General features: G+C 38.0%; 1 protein-coding gene across 1 annotated transcript in view; it reads left to right on the plus strand.

The window, feature by feature from the left end:
* Positions 1–27,300, plus strand: part of SLX4IP (SLX4 interacting protein) — a 183,677-nt gene that overhangs the window by 134,766 nt on the left and 21,611 nt on the right. Inside the window, 2 exon segments of the mRNA XM_069495770.1 lie at positions 19,604–19,681; positions 23,153–23,241. Coding sequence (XP_069351871.1) covers positions 19,604–19,681; positions 23,153–23,241 — 167 coding nt within the window.

Here is a 27,300-nt window from a genome sequence, read left to right on the forward strand (position 1 = left end):
GTAACTTGAGGGCCAGGAGGCTTATCATTGGGAAATTATAAAAGCCACACAACAAATGCTCATGGATTCATTTGCTGAATCTGGTAAGGTGATGGGGAACATTTGTAGTTTATCAGCTTCGTGTAGTTTACCGGTGTGATCAGCTGATCTTACACCCCATTTTTAAAATGGGCATTCTCAGTTAGAGGAAAGCATCATTCTTCCTAACCATTCACTTAAGAAATTTCAGAATAAGGAGCACAGGAATGCTGACAATGCCCATCAGTCCTTTTAGCTGAAGAACATTTTCCCCCATTCTTTTCTTATTTCTAAATAACGGCTTTATTGAGCTGTAATTCGCATGCAATTCATCCATTTAAAGTATACAATTCAATGGTTTTTATATATTCAGAGTTGTGCAACCATCACCAGAATCCATTTTAGAACGTTTTCATCACTCCAAAAAGAAACCTTGTGCCCATTAGCAGTTACTCTCCATTTTCCCCTAATACCCCTCCCACTCCCAGCCCTAGGTAACTGCCAGTTTGCTTTCTGTCTCTATGGGTTTGCCTATTCTCAACATTTTATATAAATGGAATCATACACTATGTGGTTCTCTGTAATTGGTTTCTTTCCCTTACTTAGCACAATGTTTTCAAGGTTCATCCATGTTATAACATGTATCGGTAGTACTTTGTTTCTTTTCATTGCCAAATAATGTTCCATTGCATAGATATACCACATTTTGTTTGTCCATTCATCAGTTGATGGATATAGGAGTTGTTAACATATTTTGGCTATTATGAATAATGCTACTATGAATATTTGGGTACAGGTTTTTGAGTGGACTCACGTTTTCATTTCTTGTGAGTATATACCTAAGAATGGAATTTCTGGGTTATTTTGTACCTCTACGTTTAACATATTGAGGAACTTCCAGGCTGTTTTCCAGGTAGCTGCATTATTTTATTTTCCTACCAGAAGTGGCTCTTTCTCTACATCCTCACAAACACTTGTGTGTCTTTTTGATTGTAGGCATCCTAGTGAGTATGAATGGTATCTCATTGTGGTTTTGATTTCCATTTCTGTTATGGCTAATGATGTTTACCATCAACTCAAATACTTATTGGCCATCTGTGTTATTGACTTGTGGGAGTTCTTTACATATTCTAGCTACAAGTCCCTTATCAGATATATGATTTACAAAATCTGTCTCCTCTTTTGTGGATTTTCTTTTCATTTTATTGATGGTGTCCTTTGAAACACAAAAGTTTTTAATTTTGATGGTGTCCAATGTATCTATTTGCTGTGTTTTTGGTGTTATATTCAAGAAGTCATTGTCTAATCTGGGGTTTTGATGGTATACATCTATGTTTTTTCCTAAGAGTTCTATAATTTTAGCTCTTACAATTAGGTCTTTGAACCATTTTGAGTTAATTTTGTGTCGTTGTCCCAGTACTATTTGTTGAAAAGGCTATTCTATTCACATTTAATTTTCTTGGCACTTTTGTTGAAAATCAGTTTACAGTAAATGTGTTTATTTCTGGACTCTCAATTCTATTAATATTTCTGCATGTCTGTCTTTATGCCAGTACCATACTGTCTTGATCATTGTAGCTTTGTGGTAAATTTGAAACTGTCTTCCCATTTTTTTTAATAGAACTATTTATTTTTTCTTCCCAGCAGAGTCAAAGCTGGCATTTACTGGTTAGGATCAACAGTCTGTTTTAATCTAGTCAATGTAAACCTAACTTTAAATTGTTATAAATACCTGAGTTTTAATGAATTAATAAAGTACTATTGATTCTGCCAAAGGTTTTTTCCAGGGTTTTAGATGAAATTAATCCCTTTCACAAATTTGTTAACTCTGATTGTTCCATCTTAACCAACTCAATGAAGAGAAAAGTGAACCCCTCAGTATAGTCAAGGTCTGCATATGCAGAAAAGCCACAGTGAGTTATTGGCATTTGCCAGGTATGACCAGGGGCACTCATGGGTCACTAACTTTCATTTAAAAACCTGTAGGTTCTAACGTTGACTGTAGGTTAAAGACCACCCTCCCTCGCTCACCCCTCCAGGCTCATCCCACATTGTTTCTTATTATTCTATGTATTCTGAATTCTAGGCCTCAATCTACCGTACCAAGGTTCCCAGGAGCCAACTGGACTTGTCTGAGGTTTTGCACAAACAGGAATGCAGCGCCCTCCCTTTCTCAGTCCTGGCAGCATCCTCTTGATGCTTTAAGACTCTGCTTAGATGTTTCCCTTCCTTGGGGATCTCCCTCCTCCCAGTTTGGTTTGCTACTCTCCTTTGCTTAATTAAGACACGCCCTTTCTTGGCAGCCACAGTTCCCTATGAATGCCTTTGTTATAGCACTTGCAAAGTAACCATCCGACCTTGAGCTCCTCTGTCTCTCCCTCTGACCTCAGCTGAGTCCCTCGGGAGCGGAGCATCTTCCTTGGCACCCCCAGGGCTTCACGACATAGTACTTGTAGGTAGTAAGTGTGCAAGTAACATGAGTTGGATGACTCTAGTTTGATTACTACTATCAGAAGGGTACTTGATTTTTGACAGAATGAAAACAATGTAACCGTTTCCGGGTTTACACTGGTTCCTAGAACTCCTCTACTGAGATACTGAGATTGTTTTCAGGGTCAGAAAAAGCAAAATCCCTACTTAGTGGAATGCCTCACATATACAGGAACCTGTCCTATTTGCTGAGGGAGGGGGAGCTAATGGCAGGAGGTGGGGGTCAGGGCTGGTGTGGAAGAAACCCTGAAAAGAAGTGAGATTTAGCTTCCTACAGAACGTTAGAGGTGAGAGAGTTGGTGGGAGACATCTGCCACTGAGAAAAGATGAAGACAAAGCTAGTACACCAGCGCGATACACAGGCCAGGAAGGGAAGAGGGAGGGGAAGAGTGTGCCCCGCTAGAGGGAAACCTAGCGCATTCATGCCCTTGCTTGTGCAGACGTCGCTTTGCAACTCACGGCTTTCTCCAGGAGCTCCTTTCAGAGACCCCAAAGCACTATAAAATGTCAAGCATTTGCAAATGCCAAGTGGAAAGACCTCATGTCATGCAGACTTTCTAGTGAAACAAAGGAAGAGAGAAAGCCGCTGTGACCAGAAACGCCTTCAGTTTCAGTGGTGTGACTGACAGCTGATGGGTACCTTGAAAATAGCTGCATTGGGAAGGTGGTAATAGTGGAAGGACAGTGAAGAAAATGATTCTGGGAGATGAATCTTCAGGAAGCTGGGAGATGTGGCATAATGAAAAGTTATGGTGGGCCTTTATGGGGCCTCGTGGGATGGTGAATTCTCAGTGTGCAACAAAACGAAAAATAGGCAAGTCAGGGGAGAGCAAGGTTTTCTGGAACGACACTTGTATGTATTCCTGGTGGTGGGTGGAACCAGAATCCCGAAGAGGTGGTGGCAGGGTGCAGGCAGGGTGCAGCTTTAGTCCTCACCTGTGTACACCTGATCTGATGCTTCATAGGCCATTAAGAGCATCAGCCCATTGGTTTCCTACTCTTACTTTTTAATTTTTTTTTCATAGAGACAGTCTTGCTCCATTGCCCAGGCTAGAGTGCAGTGGTGCCATCATAGCTCACTGCAGCCTCAAGTGCCTGGGCTCAAGCCATCCTCCTGTCTCAGCCTCCCCAGTAGCTAGAACTACAGCACATGCCACCACTCCTGGCTAATTTTTTTTATTTTCTGTAGAGACGAGATCGGTGTATGTGGCTCAGGCTGGTCTTGAACTGTTGGCCTCAAGTGATCTTCCCACCTTGGCCTCCCAAAGTGCTGGGATTACAGGCATGAGCCACGACATCCAGCTTCCAACTCTTATTTTAAATTCCTTCCTGTTCCTGGTATTTCCTTGATGTTTCCATTTCTTTTGAGCTTAGTTACATATTTAAGCTGGTTTTTTTCTTTTAGCCAGATTGTATGTTTTTAGCAGGAAAGTGGCTTGAGTGCAAAATGTATGTACCTATATTTACAATTTTATCTATATCTCTATCTATAATCCCTATTTTTTGTTTAGGCCATTAGTAGTTAAAGAACCTCAGGGTAAAGTTATTGTTCTTATTCTGCAACAGTGTGCTTACCTGAAGCTTAAGGAAGATGAGAGCTTTACAATCACGTATTAAATCATTTTTGCTTAGGTTTCCTTTGAATTGGTACCTACTTAGAAAAATTATTCTAAAGATTATATTATAATTTATAACATAATAAACAATACACTTGCATTCCTTATAAAATGCTATTTTCAGAGTTAGTAAATTACCTATAAAAGCAAGACTTAATCATGATTTATGTTCTGAGACTTTAGAAGAGGGACTGTGTTAACACAAATATTTAGAAGGAAAATGCATCGTCTTTAAGGTTCTTGAATATTTTCAGGTGATGGTATTTCTTTTGAAAAATAGTCATCAAAAGAATCACCACTTTTATTTTTTTAACTTACTCTCAGGAATTTCAAATAATACAAAAATAGAATCATATAATGGACTCCCACTTATCTGTCACCAGCATCACATTTTTAAATAACATATGATCATTGTTATTTATTCATCTACTTTTCCCTCCCTCCCATGTTATTTTAAAGTAAATCCTAGACATGATGTAATTTTATATATAAATGCTACAGTATATATAGCTCTAAAAGTGAAGGTTTTTTTTAATGACCAAAGTGCTATTAAAGACAAAAAATTCTTAATGTCATTGAATATCAAGTCCATCTTAGATTTTTCTGAAGGTTTCTTCAGTTCTTTTATAGTTGGATTGTTCAAATGAGGGTCCAAACAAGGTTGGTCCATATAGTCATTGCATTTGGGTGGGTCTCTTTACTGTAGGTGAACTTCTCTTTTAACTTATAGGAACCCTCATCCTTATTTTTTTTCCTATTTATTTATTGAGGAAACCATGTCATATACCCTCTGAATTTCCCACATTTATGTTTGGCTGGCTGTATCTGCATAGTCGCATCAGCCAATTCTTCCAGCCTCTATATTTTCTGTAAACTAGTAGTTAGATCCACAAGCTTGATGAGGTTCATATCCCTTATAGTTGGGTTTTTTTTTTTCCCCCTCCTTGTGTGAGAATACTTCACAGTAGGTGGGGTGTATTTTCTATTATACCTCATCTGGTAGCACACAATTTTTGGTTGTCTCTCTCCTAATTTCATGCTAACAATGTGTATTACTGTGAAAATGGAGTTTCTGTTTGACGATACTTAAAAATTAATAATTAGTATTTTAGATTTTTTTCATTTGGTATTTATATTACCAGTAAATACGATTTAAGCAAAACAAAATTAAAAAGAACCCTTTACATATTCTTCTGACACTTTGCAATTAAGATAAGACTATCGAGTAGTGTTTTGGAATAAAAGCTGAATTTTAGCATACATATTTAGTTTCTTTTTTTAAGCTGAGTCTATATGAGATCTGATTTAGCATCCTAATTAAGATCATAAGTTATTGCATATCTGCCATTTTAAGGTTTACATATCAACATGACATACATTTTATGCGAACTCTTAAGGACTTGTAAAAGATAAAAATAAAAAGCACATATGTAGTGTGTGTGTGTGTGTGTGTGTGAGAGAGAGAGAGAGAGAGAAGGTAGATCTGCAGGCAATTTAAAAAAAAACAAAACAAAACAAAGAAGGCAATGACACCGGTTCTTTGAAATCCTCCAGAGGTGTGATAATAATTGAGCTAATATGCATTGGCATCTCGTAAATTGCATTGGTAGCCTGGGCCTTGAGTGCATTAGAAATTAGCTTCTTCACTGTTGCTATAGCACTACTGCTTGAAGGCCTGTTTGTGTGTAATTTCTTTCTTATATTGGCTGACAGAACTTAACATTTTGTTTTTGTCTTCTGAGAACTCTGTAGAGCACCACCATTACTCTAAAAAGACTCTTCCTACTAATTTCTTTGTAACGTCCTAGTAAATCAAGAAAATAAGATTTAGAGCAATGACTTCCACACCTGACTGTGCATCAGAGTTCTCTGGAGCTCTTTAAAAAGAATGCAGTTCTCTGGCGCACACCCCAGGTCTCCATCAGATTCTTGGGGCCTGGAGATACAGGACTCTATATAGTTGGAAAAGACTCCCCAGCCTTAGAGATTTAAATCCCCCAGGTGATTGAGAGATGGGCAGTAGACTCATGATTGGGAATTGCAGAGGCTCTAGGCTAGTAGATGTTGTTTGAACGTCATAGCAGTTTATTTAATAAGTGGAAGAAGAAGTAGAAGAGATGATAAACTTTGGAAATACTTAGTGTTTTCATCCATGACTTGAGTGAACGTATCAAAAATGGGCTAAAGACCCAGCACCTTGTAAAATGGGATAGAAATCCCAAATGACCGTGACAAAATTAAGAGGGCTGTTTATTATAGACAAACACTGAATAGAAAATGTAGAACAAAAAACGGACTACATAAACATCAGAGGAGAAAGCAAGCAAGCACAGGACTACAAAGTGAAAACAGGAGTGTGGCATGAAAGAAACACACAGTGATCTTCCCCTAGTTTAATGGTTTCCCTGAAGCCCCTGTGTTTTTTTCTGCTTCTCATTTTCGTAAAGTTCCTGGAACAGATGTTGGCCTTTACTCTCATTCATTCTTCTACCCTGAAGCTACCTCAAAAATGCTACCAATCACCTCTGAATTGCCAGCTCAGTATTTAGTTCTATTTCTGCTGTCACTAATGCTCTCTGGCATTTGATCTTCAAACTCTTTCCCAAGACTTCACTGTTTTGGTTCTCCTCCTCCTGGTCTGACAACTACTTGTGGGCTCCTCGTTCACTGCTGGCCCTCAAGCCTTGGTTCTGTCCTCGCCCTTTTGGTTTCCAGTTGACATGCTCTGCCATGGACCTTTCTACCTTTTGGCCAGAGTTGCCACAGTATATCTCCAGTGCTGACTTCTCCCCTGAACTCTATGACTTATTTCTGTTTGCTTTCCAGACAGCTTCACCCGGAGATCTCATTGATCCTTCTCTCTAAAGCTTGGTTTATCATCTTACTAACTCTCCCCACACTCTCTGTTTCCTACCAAGCTACCATTCACCTAGTCAACAAAGCTGGAAAAAGTGTCATCGTAATCTTGTCTCCCTGCATATGTTTAGTTGACAATCAAGCCTGTCTCTGATTCTGTCTCAAAAATGTCCCTTGGACGTGTCCCTTTCTCGTTAGTCCTACAACTACCGGTGATCCTTGCCTTCTCCCGCTTGGCTTTGTTAAAGGAAAAACTAAATAAACTAAATTGAGCAGAGTTTATCTGAGCAAAGAACAATTCATAAATCGGGCAACACTCAAAACCAGAAGAGGTTCGGGAGCTCTGCCCTAGTAGTGCGTACAGTGGGCTTTTATAGGCTGAACCACAGAAGCAAATTAAAGAAAGTGCTTGATTGGCTACAGCTAGGCTTTTGCCTTATTTGATGGGAGGCCCCTAGTTACATAACAAATTGGCTAGTTGGCTGGCTATCTATGATTAGCTGAAGCTCCATTCAACATTAATCAGCCACAAGGAATGCCTTTAAGTTTCAGTTTGTCTGAGTAAGGGTTCTTAGTACAGAAACAACCTCAGGCTAATGGTCTCTTGCTTATTTTGCTTTAACAGTTTGTAGTAAATTCTACCAATTTCAGCCACTCTGTGCCATGTGAGAATATACATAGTCTGATTTTTTTCCAAGAGAAACTGAAAATTCATATGTTGATGTAAACTTTCCTGATCTTTAACATGTTTAGAATTAATTTAGAAAATTTTAAGGGATTTTTGAAAAATAAAATAACACAAAAGAAATGCTAGATATTAATCACACAATCAAATATTGTAAGATTTTTAAAGGTTTGATTCATGCATATACTATTTATAAGATATATTCCTAAAACATAAAACCTTAGAAAAGTCAAAATTGAAAGGAAGGAAAAGTATATACCAGACAACTACTTCTGAAAAGCAATCTGGAGCAGAAATATTAGTATCAAATAAAATAACCTTTAAGGCAAAGAACATTACTAAAGATAAAAAAAAGATTGCTGAATATTCATGAAAGGTTCAATTTATTGAACACATAATAATTCTAAACCTATATGCACATAATACAGTTTCTAAAAATGCCATGTAAAATGGACAGTACTAAAGAGAAATTGATAAATTTACTACCATAAAGGGAAAGTTTAAACCCACCCTTCTTATTAATTAATTGAATAAACAGATAAAAAGGATATAGAAGATTTGAATGAATTAAACTTGAACCAATGGACATATTTTGAACATTGAACTCAATAACCAAAGATTTCCCATTTTTATCAAACATACAGAGTATGTTTAGGAAACTAGACCACATTAGGCTGTTAAGCCTCAACAGATTTCAAAGAATATGATCATATATAGAGATTACCTTCTCTGACCATAATAAAATTAACTCAAAAATTAATAATAAAGGAGTACTTTTGGGAATTAAAATGTGTATTTGTATACAATGAGTCAAAAAGGAAACTTTAATTAAAATTAGAAAATATTTAAAACTGAGTGATAATTAGAAGACTACTTTCCAGAACTTATAGGACATACCTACATGGGACAATTTTTAGCCTTAAAATGCTTCTATTAAAAAAGAAGAAGGCTGAAAAGGAATGAGTTAAGCATCTAACTTAAGATACATAAAGAACGAAAGAATAAACCCAAAGAAAAGAGAGGGAAATAAAAGAATATAATGAAATTAATCATATAGAAAATATATAGTAGAAAGGATTTTTTAAAGCCAAAACTTTGTTTTTTGAAATATCAAGAAAAAAAATGATCAAAAAAGATTAATGGGATATAAAAGCTGAAGAGAAATTAATAATGAAAAAGAAGAAAGATATAATTGTCAATGGAAATTGTAATAATGAAAAAACTGCATGCTAATAAATTTGAAAACTTAATGTGAAATGAAAAATTCATAGAAAAATATAAATTACCATAGACCCTATTAAAGAATTTGAACCACTGCTTTAAAAAGAAAGTGCACTAGGTCCAGATATTTTACCAGACTAATGCTCACAAAAATTTAAGAACCAGGTAGTTCTAATTTTATATACTTGAATAAGTATTAACTTCGCCAACTCATTTTATGAGGTGAGTATAGCTTGACACTAAAAACCAGGAAAATAGAAGAAAATTACAAGTCAATCTCACTCAAACATAAAAGCAGAAATCTCAAACTAAATATTAGCAAATTTGGCAATGTAGAAAACAGAATCATGACATCATGCAAAGTTGGTTCAGCATTAGGAAGCCTGTTAGTAGCATTTACAACATTAATAATTTAAAGAATAATGAATATAACAGTTGCACTAGGTACAAAAAAAGCAACCACCATTCATGATAAAAATTCTTAGAAACTTAGGATTGTGTCTACAGAAAGCCTACAGCAAATATTATTTTCAGTGGCCAAACATTAAGTATTCCCTTTATAATCAGGAGTACCAAAAGATACCTATCAGAAACAATATTCAGCACTCTAGTAGAGTTCTCAGCACAAACAGTAAGACAGGAAAAAAAAAAAAATACAGGTGAAGAAAATTAGAAATAAAAGTCTCTCTTTCGGTAAATCATATGATTGTATATGTAGAAAAGCCTAAAGGAAATATACATACTAATTATTAGAATTAATAACAAAGCTATGGGTAATCAAAACAGTATGTTACTGGCATAAAAATAGACACATAGACCAATAGAAAGAATAGAGAGCCCAGAAATAAACTCATGTACATACGGTCAACTAATCTTTGACAAGGGCACCAAGAATACACAATGGAGAAAGTATCCTGTGGTCTCTTTAATAAGTGGTGCTGAGAAAACTGGATATTCATTCACACGCAAAAGAATGAAATTGGACTCTTACACCATTCACCAAAATTAACTAGAAATGTATATAAGACTTAAATGTTAAGACCTGAAACCATAAAACTCCTAGCAGAAAACATAGGGAAAAAGCTCCTTGACATTGGTCTTGGCAATTAATTTTTTGGATATGACCCCAAATGGACTGACGGCAAAAATAAAAATAAACAAGATAGGACTACCTCAGACTAAAACATTTCTGCATAGCAAAGAAAACAGTCAGCAAAATGAAAAGGTAACCTACTGAAGGAGAGAAATATTTGCAAACCCATGTATCTGATAAGCGGTTAATATCCAAAATATATAAGGAACTCACATAACTCAGTAGCAAAAAACAAACAACAAAAACCCAAATAACCCAATTAAAAAATGGGCAAATGACCTGAATCAACAATTTTTCAAAGAAGATATATAAATGGCCAACAGGTATGTGAAAAGGTGCCTTGATATCATTAGGCATCAGTGAAATGCAAATCAAGACCACAGTGAGATATCACCTCATGCTTGTTAGGATGGCTGTTATCAAAAAGACAGAGATAAGTGTGGAGAAGGGAACACTTGTATACTATCGATGGGAATGTAAATTCGTTCACCCATCATGGAAAACAGTATGGAGATTCTTCATAAAATTGAAAATAGAACTGCCTTACAATCCAGCAATCCTACTTCTGGGTATATATCCAAAGGAAATGAAATCAGCATATTAAAGAGATACCTGCACTACTATGCTCATTACAGCATGATTTACAATAGCCAAGATATGGAATCATCTAAGTGTTCTTGCGTGGATAAATGGATAAAGAAAATGTGCTCTGTGTATACGGTGGAACATTATTCAGCCATAAAAAAGAGTGAAATCCTGTCATTGACAACATGGGTGAACCTGAAGGATATCATGCTAAGTGAAAGAAGCCAGACACAGAAAGACAAATACTGTGTGATCTTACTTATATATGGAATCTAGAAAAGTCTTAACTTCCAGAAGCAGAGAGTAGAATGTGGTTGCCAGGGGCAGGGAATGCGATGGAGGCTGGGTAGGAGAAGGGGAGGCGGGGGAAGGAAGGGGAGATGTTGGTCAAAGGGTCCAAACTTTCAGTTATAAGATAAATAAGTTCTGGGGAATCTAATGTACAGTGTGATGATTATAGTTAATAATACCCTATTGTATAATTGAGATAGGCTAAGAGAGTAGATCTTTAAGTGTCCTCACTACAGAAAGAAAAAAAAAAGGTAAGTATATGAGGTGATGGATGTGTTAATTAGCTTGATTGTGGTAATCACTTCAATGTATACATATATCAAATCATCATGTTGTACACCTTAAATACATACAAATTAATGAGAGAGTTTAATAGGCTTTTCAGCTGACAACATATGGAAGTCAGTTGCAACAGCAGTTTGAAAATGTAATTTTTACCAGATAACATTTATAGTGGCACCAATTTAAAAAACTTTTTTTAACATTAAAGAAGTCCTTAAAAATAATTGGGAGATTTATTTAATAACATGTTAAATGTATAGGAAGTCTCATTATCATAAAGATGTTTTTTCCAAATTGATCCATAGATTCAAGGTCTTTCTAATCCAATTCCCAATAGGGTTTTTCATGCAACTTGACAAGTTAAATGAAAAGGAAAAGAGCCAGGAATAGCGCCTAGTACCCCTGATGAAGAAGAAAAATAGTGTTGGGAGTCAGGAGAGGAAATTGCCCTACTAGACTAAGATTTATTATAAAATAAAGCTCAGGTAATTAACTCAGTGTATATTGACTAATAAGTCAGTGAAGTAACTCAGGGAAGCCTGTGTCTGACAGAACTGGCCTTGGGGATCAGGGGGGGACCCTCTCTTGAATATTCATTATTCACTTGAGAAGGAATAAAAATGGATTTCTAACTGATACCATACACAAAGTCTATAACAGTGAGTTTTTTTTGAAAATCAGGTTATAAAACATCATGACTCCATTTCTGTGGCAAGAAATAAGATAAATTATATATCTTGAGAAAAGATCTGGAAGATATCAAAAGTCAGAGTGACAAAGTGTTTCTGGGTGGTCAAATTATTGATGATTAATTTTCTCTTTACACTTTTTTGGTTTTGTCCAGATTTTTTTTAAATACATTAAGTCTACATTACTTTTAATTAGAAAAAAAAATTTTTCATTTTTTTTTTCTTAACTGTTCTTTCTTGTTTATTCTTGTAGATTTAACTGCAGGATTATTTTTGGCAACTTCCAAATTGCCTCCTCCCTTTACACACACAAACAATAACAATCTCATTGTGATTTTGAATGGAATTACCTAGTATACAATAGGCACTTAGTACATATTTGTTAAATATATAAATGTGGGAACAATTCACGTCTTTATGGTGGTTAGGCCTTCCAGCTGAGAACATGGTATGTTACTCAGTCTTTTCAAATCTTTTCAGTTAATGGAAGCTTTGTGATTTTTTTAAATACAGATCCCACACATTCATACAGTTAATGACTTCTAAAATTGTATAATTTTTTCCATTTTCTCCCATATGGAGTCAAACCCTTAACTGAATATCTTTAATGTCAGGACTTAAAAGAGTCAGAAAGACGATTTAAATGTAGGAAAACATGCCCTATGTAGTGAGGTTAAGGACCTGGGTTTATTGAGCTTAGAATAAATGACTAAATTGAAACTGAATACCTGTCTTCAAGCATTTGGTAGTGGCCAGCTTTCCTTCAGCTCTGCTGAAAATACAAGAAAATGAGCTAACTGAAGTGTGAGATTAGAGATTGCAAACTGGCAGCACAAAGCTCCATCGGCCCTCAAAAACATTTTATTTGGACTGCACAGTGTATTTTAAAAGTTCATATTTATTGCAAAGTTAAAATTTGGGGAGATTTCACATAAAAATTTGGATTTCCAGCGTTTCTAGAACCCCTGTGCCCTAGTGTCTGATGGCAGCTGATGGCTGGAGTTGAATTGCTATTGTCCCCTTTATACTAAGCCATGAGCTCCTTCCAGTTTTCCAGTTAGAACCCAGCCCTTTTCCTGTTACCTGTCTTACCTTTAGGTGTTAAGTTTGCAACCTCGATTCAAGCAGTAAAGGACGAATTGAGTTGCACATAGGTTGGTATGGTTGTTCTTACTTGGTATTTTGGCATTGTTTTTAAAAGATGGTTTAAATATGGCCCTGGCTGACCAGTGGGAAGTGAACTAGATGACTTATAAGGTTGTTTCTTGTCGCTGTGATTCCATGATCCTGTTAGAATAGTCCAGTGCTTCACAAACTCTTTCTCTCACTGCACATGGTCATAGAATCTCAGAGTTAGAGTGGACCCCCTGGTAGCACAGGGAGGCCACAGAGGGTATGTTTCCTCTGGCATTCCTCCATGGGCACAGGAAATTTGAAATCTGTAGCGGAGGGGCCTGCTTGAACAGTTAGCAGTTCAAACAACTAGCTACCTCATTTAGAGGGCTTATTAAAAATCTATGTTTCTTTTATGTATAGTTATTTAAAGATGAGTGAAGGATTTTGCAGAGAACTTTGAGTTTTATAAGTATACAGTGTTATATCATTTTTGTCATTATGCATGGTCTGGCAGAGTTATGATTGTGGGAACCATAGTTTTGAATATCATTTCATCTGTGCTTGCATATTATCTAAACATGGTTTTCATATTTAATGTTAAAGGCGTATTTTTATAAACAAAAAAGTGGGAAAGCAGTATGGGGAAGAAATCGGAAGTGATAATTGCTCAATTTGTTTTATTATAATTTTTGTCTGCCCTGAGAAGCTTTCTCATTCAATGTTAACAATCTCTGATGGATCCCATAGATAATAAAATTAATAGCATATGTGTCCTTTGGTATTACCTACAAAGTCAATAGGGTAACAGGTAGAAAATTTGTCTTTTCTAAATAAATTTGGCCTCAAATAATTATCTTATTCACAGTTGTATTTTTTTTTTTCATGGAACTAACCAGTTTGCCCCATTTGTTTTGGCATCAAATAGACATAGCTTTATTGTGACTCAGAGTCTAGTACTGTCCTTATTTAGGGACATGAAATGTTATCTCAAGGGAACCTTTTTGGAGTCTCTAAATGTCTTGGGTAATAAGTGAAATTTTTAGCCCAGGACCAAATATTCCACTTACCCACCCAAATTGTTTCCCAGTTGTGGTCTTAGACTAGGATCCTGTGTGTGTGTATTCTTAAACTTATGACAGGATTCTTGGTTTTTGGTTCCCACAGAATAACCCCTCTCTCCAACTCCACCCACCACCAGCAATAGCAAAGGTCACACTTGGGCCTCAAACATGTTTCAAAGGGCCCCATTAAGCTCTCCAAAGGCTCTGTCTTATACTTAGTCTTTATGTTTTAAGTGACAGTGTCAAACTTCATGATTTCTCTATCCTTTCTACCCTAGGCCTTCTGATAAGGACAGGTATAACTTTCTGAATGGATGCTGTGAATTATAACTTCATTTTTCCTAAATGTGAAATAGCTTTAAAACACACATGTTCTCCACCTTTTATATATGTTGTGTATACCCGGTCTAGTCTACCACCCAAGACATTGTCAGTACTTGGTAGATATCAGCCTCTTTCTTCCTGTCCTCTTATTAAATTGCAATCAAGTCTTTGAATGGAGAATGAGCACTGACTCATGACTTCAGACTGGACACAGTCACATATCTGAACTGGCATGCAGTACAGAGCTACTGCCAGTGTAGCACATAGTATTCTGACTGCGGCCAAGTGTTCTTTCTTAAAGCAAATATGAGACCACTATCCAACCTAGTTAAGTAGCTTACCTTTGCAAATTTTTAAGCATCAACAAGTTTAAGATTTGATTTCTTTGAAATTATCTTTGGGACTAAATCTTCAAATCACCTGTGTTCCAGGCTTTGAATTGTAATTATAGCTTTAGTTTGAATTTGTGGTTTCCTATAGCAGTTAAAGGAGAAGTCAAAATTAATAAATGACTGGTGTTCTAAAGGAGCATCCAGGTTGAAAATTTGTATTTAGGCAACTGAGATTTTTTTTTAAATAGTTCAAATTCAGGCCGGGCGCGGTGGCTCACGCCTGTAATCCTAGCACTCTGGGAGGCCGAGGTGGGTGGATCGTTTGAGCTCAGGAGTTCGAGACCAGCCTGAGCAAGAGCGAGACCCCACCTCTACTAAAAATAGAAAGAAATTATATGGACAGCTAAAAATATATATAGAAAAAATTAGCCGGGCATGGTGGCGCATGCCTGTAGTCCCAGCTACTCGGGAGGCTGAGACAGGAGGATCGCTTGAGCTCAGGAGTTTGAGGTTGCTGTGAGCTAGGCTGACGCCACGGCACTCACTCTAGCCTGGGCAACAGAGTGAGACTCTGTCTCCAAAAAAAAAAAAAAAATAGTTCAAATTCAGAATGAGGGTGATTCTCTCTTTAAAAGTTGAGTTATTTTAAAAAAAAAAAGGGAGAGAGAAATTATTTCAGATTAAAGGAGATGTAAGAGAATATATCTCTTAAAACCTGTAATATTTGGTTGACTCCTAGTTTAAGGGAAAATCAGTGATATACATTTTGGGAGAGTTGGAGAAATTTGCATATGGACTGGTTATTTGAGTAATAATGTCATACTCAGTAGCGATAATAGTATTTTGGTGATACAGGAGCATCTCCTTACTGTTTGGGAGTCTATGCTTACATATTTAGGAGTAAAGTATCATGATGTCTAATTAGTTTGAAATGGTTTAGCAATATGTATATGAAATATGGCAAAGTATTAACTATTATTGAATCTAGATGGTGTGAGTTCATGGCACTATTTTTCTCCTTTTCTGAATGTTTGGAATTTTTCACGATTGTGTGAGTGATGATACTAATGAAGAAGTCATCTCGAGGGAGAGAAGTCTCAAGGGACGTGATAGTAGATCTTCCTGAGCCTGCCTTGTGATTTGGGAGAAAGCTTTGCTGGAGGAGAGCCACGCAGGTGGTGGGTGGAGCCCACTAGGAAGCCGTGCTCGCCTTCCAAGCTGTCCTGATGGCTCAGCAGACCACACGGAAGCATTTTCACAGGCTCCCCCGTAATAGCCGTGGGAGAGGGCTTTCCACTGTTACGCACCACGCCACAGACTCCCCTTGGCAGCCGTGGGGAAGCTCGAGTCGCCTTGGCTATGAGTCCCCTGGAAAACAAGTGAGGCTGGATAGTTTTACAGTAAAAACTCTGTGTTGGATATTTGCTCTCAGTGTCTTGGGACTATGAACTATAACAACCCAAATAAATGACCACTCCCTTAAAACACATTACTCACTGGAGCACAGTACTACTTAAAACTAATCTACTGCCTTGCTAAAGCCAGGATGGAATTTGTTCAACTAATATTTGAGTTTTTTTCCCCCTTGTAATTCTTGCCTTTGTATTTATGAAGTCTGTGAATTTCTAATAAAGGCATTTTGGAGCAGTTTACTTTAGACAGACCGTGGAATAAAATGGTAGCAGAACTCTGGTTTGTCCTTTCTTTTTCTCATAAACATTACTGACCTCCACCTCATTTTTTTCTTAGAGACTTAATCTTCTTTGGTGAACAACCAGATGAGCCAGAAGAAAGTTAATGTGGTAACTAGTCATCATTTTGGGCTTCATTGTGTCTTTGGAGGTTGTTTGTAGAGAGAAGCACAATAGCTCTTTACAAAGTACAGAGTGGAAAAGGTGTCACAGAGACTGGAAACTTTTTGGGCAGCTTAGAGGCCAGGGGAGAAGATGGGATCTTGTTGGTAATGGACGATCACATGACATTAAGCAATTCAGAAATATAAATTATTTCTAGCAATGTACATACCTGAAGACTCCTGGTGGAAAGATGCTTCCACTACAGAGACATCCTTCCTTTCACCCCTTTCTCTTCCTGTATCTAAAGACAGTCTTCTCAGATTTAAGAAGACCACAATAGCCAGCTATAAAACAGGCATACTTAAATGTTATTTGCAAGTGCCTACTAATCTGGGAATACCGTTATCAGGAAGTTTTCAAATGGAAAGGTTATCACTTTATGATTTCCATTTGCTTATTTTCCCCCAATCTCCTACTGACTCAAGTTTTCTGCTTTTAGAACACAAGTGTAGCTGGTGCCCTGAGTAGGGAAAGCCAAGGGCCTCCTGGATTCTTTGCCAAATTGCTGTTTGGCTTCAGAGAGTAATGAAGCTTTGCCTTAGCCCTGGGGAAGTGCAGAATCTCAGTGGCCTGCTGAACTCTGTGAAGTCGATTTCATCAAGAGCAATGATAAGAATGTAGTTCTTTATTGCTGCCTGTTATCTATGAATAAATGAAATACATCTCTGTAAGCATTTTAGTTCAGTATGGTTTAGGAGCAGTAATTTTCTCTGTTTATATTTCAAATTTAGTTTGCCATAAGAACTGACACAATGCCTTTTGTGTTTAATCTCTCCAAGTTTCTCTTTAAACAGTAAAATTTCATGTGACCAGTGGAATTTAGACTAAGCAGGTGCAAATCTTTTTTGCATATTAAACTTGCTATTTCTGTTGTAGGTACTCGTTGGGCCGGGTTTTCCATTGGAACCACTAATAACAAAATGCCAGTTTAGGAATGCTTCCTTTTTAACATAATCCTATCCTAGATGTGAGAAGTATAGGGAGCAATGTTTCAATTAACTTGGTTCTATTAATTTCAGTAATAAATCACTTAGAATCTGCCTTATACTGCTTTCATTTTCTCTAGGCGAAGGTGTCATATTGAGACTTTGTTTAGCAGTCTGAATAGGGTTTAGTTATCACTCAAGAGGTATCTCCATATACCAGGTTTCCTGAACTCAGAGCTGTAGCTTTCATGGTCAACTTCATATTTAGCCCCTTCCTGATAGTAACATTTTATTGCTGGAGATTTTGTACAGGAAGAAGATTTTTGAAATTTTAAACATGCCGTTTGACTCTTAATCACCTAGAGCTATAGACCGGCAAAAGGAGAGTGACTTAGATAACTGCATAGGTTTTTTTTGTTGTTGTTGTTCAGTTCTTTGAAAAACTCATATAATAAATCATTATTTGAAAAATCACTTTTAAAATTTGCTGTTTTGTGAGTCCCAAATTGTTAAGGACGTCTCTCTTACAGCCCCCCTCCACCAGCAATAGGACAAATAAACAGATGCAGAAGTAAGTGACTTCCACTCTCTCAGTGACCTAAAGAATGACGTATTTGTTTTAACTCACTCAGAGCAATGCCAACAGTGTGTATATTTTGTTTGACATTTTAAGCAAAAGGAAGCCACATGACTGAAACGCAATCCATTTGCAAGTCTGTTAGGAAAAAATATATTTCATCTCAGTAAAGCTTGGGATTATCCTCTCATAGATGCCGCTGTTATTTCGCAATGCACGTGACTAAAGCAATTTTGCTGTCAGAGCCATAGCTTGTGTAGACAGCATTGAGTCTGTGGTCACTGATGTCCTGGATCTTTCTCCAGGAGTGTTGGAAGGATATTGAATGTAAAAGTGGAGACATCTTTAATTGTGTTCTTTATATAAGTTACTTCAAAAACAATCATAGTCATGGAGTTTGGAGGGTATCATGGTCCTGGAGATCACTTTTTGCTACTCTTGGCCCCTCTAGTTTCCCAGATAAAATCAGAAGCTGGGGACTCCCACTTTGCTCTGGTGGGCCTTTCACTTCTGATTCTTCCACTGAATACTTGAGTGCATTAACCAGGAGCAGTTTTACTTGATCTTTTCAGGAAAATCATCAACAGAGTAGTTTATACCTGGAGGGAAGCTGGAAGAGGAAGGAATTATGCTGGTACTTTCCGTGAATCATCTGAAATTCTCTTGCCACCTTATAAGATGAATGATAATGTCTCCATTTTCACAGATGGCATTTACTCTTTTGGACGCGGCTTCTTTCACTTAACAGTATGTTTGTGAGATTTATTTCTGTTGTTGCCTGTAGTTATAGTTGTAGCTCATTTGTTTTTAGAGGCAATGTTGTATTTTACTCTTTGACTGTATCCCCCTTATATGATGGGTATTTGCATTGGTTCCAGTTTGAGACTATTGTGAAGAGTGCTATTATGAACACTATACATTCATGCTTAAATTCAGCTTTAGATACTCAAGCATTTTTTCGAAGTGGCTGTACCAATGTGTACTCCTGCCAGCAGTGTATAAGAATTCCAGTTGTCCTGCGTTCTTGTCAACACTTACTGTTCTGTCTTTTTCATTTAGGCTATTCTGGTGAGTCAGAGAAAAATTTTTTTTGTCTCATATTGTATTTGTCTTCATCCCATTCTATATAAAGACTTTGCTGTACTTGAATTAGAATAATGTATTTACAGGGAAAATATACCCATCTTCAAACAGGCATTAAACGATTATTTTTGTGAACTGATAAGTAATGAATATCAGAAGATAGCCAAGATCTACTCCCAAGCTGAGACTGAATTAATCATCCCATCTGAAAGCCCTATTTTTTAGGTGTTAGACCTCCTCGCTTATTTAATTTTACAGATGAAGTGACAGAGACACTTCATGGAGCAGCAACTGTGCCAGGTGTTCTGGCCAGGCCTCCTGGAAGAGCCAAGGTAGTAATGGTCACCCTTTCCTCTGAAGCGAGGCTCTCTATTGATTGTTTTATTCTTTTGTTTGCTAAATAATTATCGAATGTGTATTGCATGGCAGGCACTGGGCTGGGCCCCTAGGACTCAGTGGTAGACAAGCTTATAATCTCTCGATGTCCTCTTTCACTTTACAGGGTATGGCTTTCAAATCACAGCTTACTTCCTCAAGAGAGGGATACGCCTGCGCTGCATCAGGGGCGCACAGAATGCTGGTAAGAAGCAGATTTCTTGAAATGTCAGGTATTTTACACAATCAGCTTACCCTAGAAAAGGGATGAACATTAAGAAATGGAGGGTCCTACTTGCTTCATTGCCCTCATGTCATTGAGTATATCCAAGCATCTGTGATTTTTTCCCCCCAATTTATACTGTGTAAACTGCCTACCTGGGAACAGTGAACGGGGCCCCACTACACTATACTTTGCTGATGCATTTCAGCACTTTCATTGAGTTTCCAGAGTGACTGGACACATAGTTGCACTGTGAATCACTTTGTCATTGTCTGTGCTCACCAGGGCCGTGGGATACGGAGCAAGTTGCATGTACTTTCCCAGCCCAGAGCTGTCAGCCTCCCCTAGGTGTGTGATGAGGCCAGTTCCCCCCTCGCTTTCCCAGATCAACATGTCCACTGGGGAAATGATGTCACACTTGTCCACCAACACCAATGAAATCAGAAGCTATAATGACTGTTCTCCAAGTTGATCTGAGCATTGGAAAGAAAATTTAGCTCAGCTTCCTTGGATGATTTCAGTATATGTATAAGATATGAAACAGGGACTTCTAAAATTAGCTGTATGGAGGTATGCTCCTGGAATCTTCACAATTGTCTGCACTTTCTTAATGCTATATGTTGCTTGAATATATCACTGTCTTAATAGGCCTTCCACTTTGTTCAGCTCTTTTGGTAAAATAAGTCACCAATCTTGTCTCTGTACCCATCGTGGTATGGTCATTGCCTATATCTTTATTTAAATATAAAAATAATACAACTCTCAGTTATGACTTAAACAGAGTAAAGAGGTATAGAAGTTGCTTTCTGTTAATACCTGGTGCCAAAATATTTAAAATATGCCATTCTGGCATTGTTATTTTTTCGGAAGAAGAAATGCAAATACAAAACAGGAATTATTTGATAGAATTCATTATTTTGAGTTCTAATTCTCATCCACTAACAAACTATTGTGTTTCAATTTTATGATTTGGTTGCGGGGGGTGGTAGACAAATAATGAATTCTGTGGCTCAGTTTCCCCTTCTGTATAGTGGGATTCAGATTACGTACCCCTTATCTCAATAAGATATTTTAAGACCTAATGAATAAATATTAACTACTCTGCTAATTTTGTTCTTCTGGCTTTTCAAAGTCCATCCCTGGTCACATAGCAAGATACAATATTCACGTGGTTTGAGTTTAAACACCTAGGCTCCTACCTAGAATGGGTGTTTTCTACCTGAGGAGGACTAGTTAAGATGCCAGGTTACCCAACAGGTGATGCCCCACTTATGGAGGGCCTTGAATGTTGGACACTGGGGAGCCACGATACGCTTTTGAGTGAAGCCCTTTTTTAGGGTGTTAACCTGCTGTGTTGAGTAGGATGAATTGGAATAGGGAGAGTGACTGCCAAGGAGACAGCAGTGGTCCAGGGAGTAAGGAGAAAGCTGTTACTGGAGCAACTCATTAGGCCTTTTGGTATAATTTAACCTAGCCAAGTAGTATAAGGTGCTAACTCTATTTAAATTGTGTGTCTGCGTAATTGACAGTGTCATGCTTGGCTTCCAAGTGTGGTGCATCAGATTGAGATGTTAGTACCTCCGTCATTGCCATAATGTACAGTGTATGTAAAAGGCTTCATTTACCTGACTCCTCCATCGTTTCAAAAATTGGTCTCATCTAAGAAGGAAGTTTTCTCTTTTATAAAAATGACTTTATTTTCATTACAAATAGGATAAATGTGTATTATTCAATGAGATATCACTTAACTCCAATGAGAATGGCCTTTATCAAAAAAACCCAAAACAACACATGTTGGCGTGGGTGTGGAGAGACAGGAACACTAATACACTGCTGGTGGGACTGCAAACTAGTGCAACCCCTGTGGAAAGCATTATGGAGGTATCTTAAACAGATTCAAGTAGACCTGCCATTTGACCCAGCAATCCCATTACTGGGCATATACCCAAAGGAAAAAAGGTCATTCTGTAACAAAGGCACATGTACCCAAATGTTTATAGCAGCACAATTCACAATAGCAAAGATGTGGAAACAACCCAAATGCCCATCAATACATGATTGGATTAGTAAGCTGTGGTATATGTATACCATGGAATATTACTCAGCTATAAGGAATGATGAAGATACGACATCTCAATGGTTCTCCTGGAGAGAGTTGGAACCCATTATATTAAGTGAAGTATCCCAAGAATGGAAAAACAAGCATCACATGTACTCACCAGAAAATTGGTTTCCCTGATCATCACCTAAATACAAATCTGGGAACGACACCAATTGGATATCAGACTGAGGTGGGGGGTGGGGGAGGGGATGGGGGTATGCCTACACAATGAGTGCATTGCGCACCGTTTGGGGAGTGGTAACACTTGAAGGTGCTGACTCGGGAAGAGGGGGGTGGGGAAGGGAGGGATATATACCTCATGATGGGTGCAATGCACACGACCTGGGGAACAGACACGCCTGGAGCTCTGACTTGGGGGGAAAGGCGGTACAGGAGCAACGTATGTAACCTGCAATTCTGTATCCCCCATAACAAGATGAAATTAAAAAAAAAAAAAACAAGTAAAAAAACAAACAAACAAACAAACAAACAAACAAATAGGATAAATGTGCATTATAAAAACATTCAAGCAAAACAACCCAGTATAAAGAAGGGAGAAGAACCGCCTCCCCATCCACCCAGAAGGTACACTGTTAGCGCCAACTAAACATCACTCCAGGGGATGGTGGAGGCTGGTGAATGAGTGGATGGATGGATAGACAGGGAAGTTGAGGAGTCCAGTTCAGTGATTCATTCAGCCTTCCCCACCAGGAAGTTAGTGGTTTGTTTTAAGAAGCTGCAATAATAGATTACTGTGACTATGGTGTGGTTATATCATCTCTACTATTGCCTATTTAACCATTTCCTTAATAGTTTGGTCATTCATTCCTAAGAGAAGCTGCTCTTTATGTAGCCAGATTGGGAGTTTGCCCTCCAACGTAGGGGACCTCTCTCAGACCAGCCGGCCAGGGAGATGATAAGTAAACTAACTAGTAAAAATGCTGCTGGGTCACATTTTTAGATTTTACCTAATATTCTTCCTCTTGCTCTGTAAGTCCTCACACTTATTGGAAGACATTAAGCCTATTTCCCAAATAAGAATTCTAAACAAAAAATAGCAAAATGACACAGAAGGAAGCCCGCACGGGCTCTGCCTGGGGGTTGCATGTGGTGTAATGGTCCAGGGGCTCAGGTGGACCAATTTGCAGCCTCTTCAGCTCTCCCTGGAGCTTTGTGCTCACCCTGCCCTATTGATGGCGAACACTGAGAGGACGGGAGGGGAGAAGAAACGTTTGTCTTACATATATATGCATATTATCATGACTTAAAATGAACAAAAATCTTGGACCAAGCATTTCTGTGTTCATAGTTTTTTGATGTCTTTCCTAACTTGCTTTTCTTCATTTATACAGAACTCCAGGTATTCCCTGACAGATTTGTGGTCTGTGTAAGTCAGCTTGCATTCAGCCATGATCATTTGGCAAGTCACAATGAAGAATTGGTGCGTATAAAAAAAAGTTCTATAAACAAACAAACCTGTTTAAATGCTTAGTTTCTGTAAAAAAATAGAAAAAAGAATTATCTGCTGTTCTCATCCAGTAGATGAATGCTCAATGCATGTTTTAAGAATACAAAAATGTCCTATTTTGCATGGTGATATTGATTAATTCTTGCATTTTTTTCCCCTGAAGACCACTCGAATATTTAGTTTAATCAGCAGTATCTTTTTTATATTGATTTTAAATGAGAAAACAACACGTCACAAAAACTGATGGTGCTTATGTTCGTGTTTAAATGAAATGAAACAAAGGCTTTAAATGAAATGAAGCAAAATCCGCATGTTTCCACTGGAAGCTTTCATTGGGGTCAGTGGCTTTTGAATTTTATTCCATGGTGAATCACTGACATTTTCATGAGATCAGTACTTCTCCCCAGTGTATTATTTCATAGCTGATTAGGGTTAATTCTCTCTCCCTCCCTCCCTCCTTTCTGTCTCTTTCTCTCTTTCTTTTTTCGTGCTAAGTCTTGAGCCCACCAGGGCTAGTTTTTGTTTCATTGGAGTTCTCTATTCAGACAAACAGATAAAGAAAACTTAGCATGTTGGTGCTTACAGCTTTGTCTTTTAAGCTTAACATGTGCACAAGAGAGAGGCTTCTTGTGTGTCTGTGTGTCACAGTCCAATCTACCCAAACTTACTTCTACATAAACTTTAAAAAAAAAAATATTTTTGGACAGATGACTTGAATCTTTAGCAAACAGAAAAAAAAAAAAAAAAAAATCCAGCAGACATTAACCCGGCCATGAAGTATGACATGATTATTATGCTTCTAAAATAATTTATGTGAATATTAGATTACCCCTGATGTTTGTTATTTTTTAATCCATATGAAATCTGAAATTTGGCCCACATAGTCTAAAACCAGCTTCTTATCTCATCTTAAATAAATACATAAGAAGAGTATTTCACAGACCGTAAGGGCAAACAGAGACTCAGGAAAAGTAAAAGAGCTGAGAACTTATGTTTAAATTCAGATGCCTTCATTTGGAGCAGAAAAGTACGTCTCTCCTATTTGCTCTTCACCCCTCAGTAAAACTCTTAGTGTACGCGTTAAATGAAATACGTGAAGCAAACATAGTGAAAAGTGTTAGAAGTTTATCCTTTGAAATATTTCTGGGATGTTAAGTTATCTTAGTAAATTAGTAAATACTAAAGTGGTAATGCCATTGGCATACAACTAAAATATAATATGGCTTAACTTATTCTCGGAGCAAAGAAGAAATTGATCTATGGTTTAAGAAAACAACAATTAACTGTACCAGAAAGTGTTATTGCTTTCAGATGGAATACAGAAGAAATTAGATCTCATATCTGATATGTAATATTAATACTTAGTATCTTAAATTATTAAGGGAGAATTAAAACATCTCAATACAAGTGAAATATGATCCCCCTTAGGGGCCCTGGTATTTATACAGATGTAAGTTTTCTATAGCTGCTGTCATATAAATCCTGTCATCTGGAAGACTTCCTAAACATTGAGAATTTTCATTCTGAAAAATGGACCAGTCTGAGCCTGTTACATAAGTTCAGTTTCCTTATCTTTAAAATGTTCTGATATCTAGCGATAATACCATCAGAGTTAACCACATTAGCTTATAAGAACAGTGCCATTTACATCACGAGGCTCTTTCACTGTTTCGAGTGATTCTCTTAAGTTGTGGTCAGTCTGTGTCTTCTCGGTTGCGCTTTTGCTCCACCTCTGATGATCTCTTTGCACGTGCACTTTCCCAGGCGCACACACGAGCCAGCCAAAGCCCAGCACAGCCTCGTTGCTGGACACAGGCCTGTGCACCCTTCTGCCTAGCCTGCTCACCGCTGCGCCTCCCCTCCTCCCGGGCCTCCAGCCCACCACCTCCTCAGGCTTGCTGTCGCTAGAAGCAATGAAAGATACAGGTCAAGTAAAGGTCCCTCTCCCACAAATTGCCCATCAAGCCAACTACACCGTCCTTCCACCAGAAGTGTCTTGGAGCTTAATCCTCATTGATATTTGACCTCTGCAGAGTCCTCCTGTCTCAGCTATTTAAGGATCAATAAACAATCCTTCCCTTCCAGAACTGCCTTCTGCCCGAGAGAAGACATTCTGACTCCTTGCTGTATACTTCAAATGCCCAAAAGCCAGTGATGCCAGGCTCTCCCATAGGTATTCCTTGAACTTCTTCAAGCTTTAAATTCTTTTATCAGTTTACACTGATACTCGCCAAAGGGCAGGATCCATCTCATTTTCTCTTGATAGTGGTTCTCAAGGAACATCCGACTGGGCAAGGCCTGGGAAATTGGCTTCCTGAGTAGCTCTATCGGAGATAATTCTTTGGCAATAAACTTTGGTTATTTTCCTATAACTGTTTATTTAACTCGTTCTTCTGTGACCACAGAAGTGACAGGGTAGCGAGCTAGTACCCGAGCAACAGCCTTACAGGTCTTACTCTTGCTATATAGCCTTAAAGAGCTCAGATTCCCTTTCCTTCATCTCCCCCCACCCCCTTTTGGGTCCTCAGAGTCTAAGTGACAATTTGTTAGGAAATCTGGGAGTGCCTGTTCACAACAGCTCTGCCAAGGGATTCTTTCAGCCTGTAGACAGCGAAAGCAGCTGCATTTAGCTCCCCGGTTCTTAAAGGTGGCTGTACAAAAGAACCGCTGCTCCAGATCAGGCAGTACCAAGGGAGCACCCCCTCCTGTGCAGGGCAGGGCGAGTGCAGCCACGCGGCCCCTCACCACCGAAGCGCCAGGGACGTCTCCGTTGGCATTTCTCTTGTCCACTCGGGGACTTTGGTGCAGGGAGATCCTCCGTGTTGCAATCTCTCTGCACAGAGTGCCCATGTGCTAGGGATGTGGGAATTGTGATGTGTACTTTGGGAAGAAAGGGCATTATTATGAAATGAGTCATTGTATTTTTCTTACTAGAGTTTCTCATAAGAAATCTCAAAACCCTTGTAGCCTCAGTTTTTTTTTTTTTTTTTTTGACCTATTGCTAGATATAGAGCTAGGGCGTCTTTTTGAGAGCTTTTACCTTAAGTTGTTCTTTTTTTTTTTTTCCTCCTTTTTTCCTTAGAAATATGAAGAACATAAAGTAAATTTTTATTGTACTCAGTTATATTCCGTTCTAACAACATTTTCTTATTTACAAACCCAAGTCCCTGGATAGAAACTATTTTCTTTCTCAGATGTAAAGCCCTGCAGCCTTTAGGAAATTTAAAATTATTTATTATTTCTGTTATTTCTTTATTAAAGTTGTATAAATAACCATAGAACTCTGTATTTATCTGGGACATTTCAGGGTCAGCACAAAGCTACTGTTTCATTGTGTGTTACGGCCACTCCTTCCACTCTCTGGAGACCACCCTTCCCATCTGTTCTTACCATCACATTTCAACATAATTCACTGAGTGCTGGCTTGGTGCTAGGAACCTCTGGTAGGCACTGGGGAAAACAAACAAACAGACAAACAAAAAATAAGGAAGTGCTTTTGCCCTCAAGGAGCTTACAGTCTGGCAGACCAGAGCTACTGAAGGGTATCTTGTTGGCCTTAAAATGTAATTCAGATAGAGCCTCCATTTTTCCTAAAGATGTTTCTTTCTGTTCTACACATATCTTTAATGGTTCAAATTGGACCCTTTCTGCCATTCAGAAGAAAAGTCCAAAATTATGGACTGACTTTCTTACTTTTGAACTTAAATGTGTCAAAGTCTATGATCCTTTTGGGAATTAAAAAATGACCTCTAGGAGCTAGTACTGCTTAAAAGTGGATATACACGTGAAGGTATTTTGGTTCTCTGCCTTATGCTTCCTTTGAGTTATGGTCAAGCTGTGAAAAGCTGTCAAGGTTCTGCAGACATACCTCAGCCACCCAAGGCCAGGTTCTCACTGTAGCATCATCTGTGTCAAAGGATTACTGGGACATCCCGCCAAGAGACAATATTTAAGCACTAAATTGAACACTACTGTTTAGTGTTACAGAATTCTCCTTCTAGTTTATGAGTATAAAATTGAAGGGAAAATGAG

Source organism: Eulemur rufifrons, chromosome 20, assembly GCF_041146395.1.
Source record: "Eulemur rufifrons isolate Redbay chromosome 20, OSU_ERuf_1, whole genome shotgun sequence".
NCBI lineage: Eukaryota > Metazoa > Chordata > Mammalia > Primates > Lemuridae > Eulemur > Eulemur rufifrons.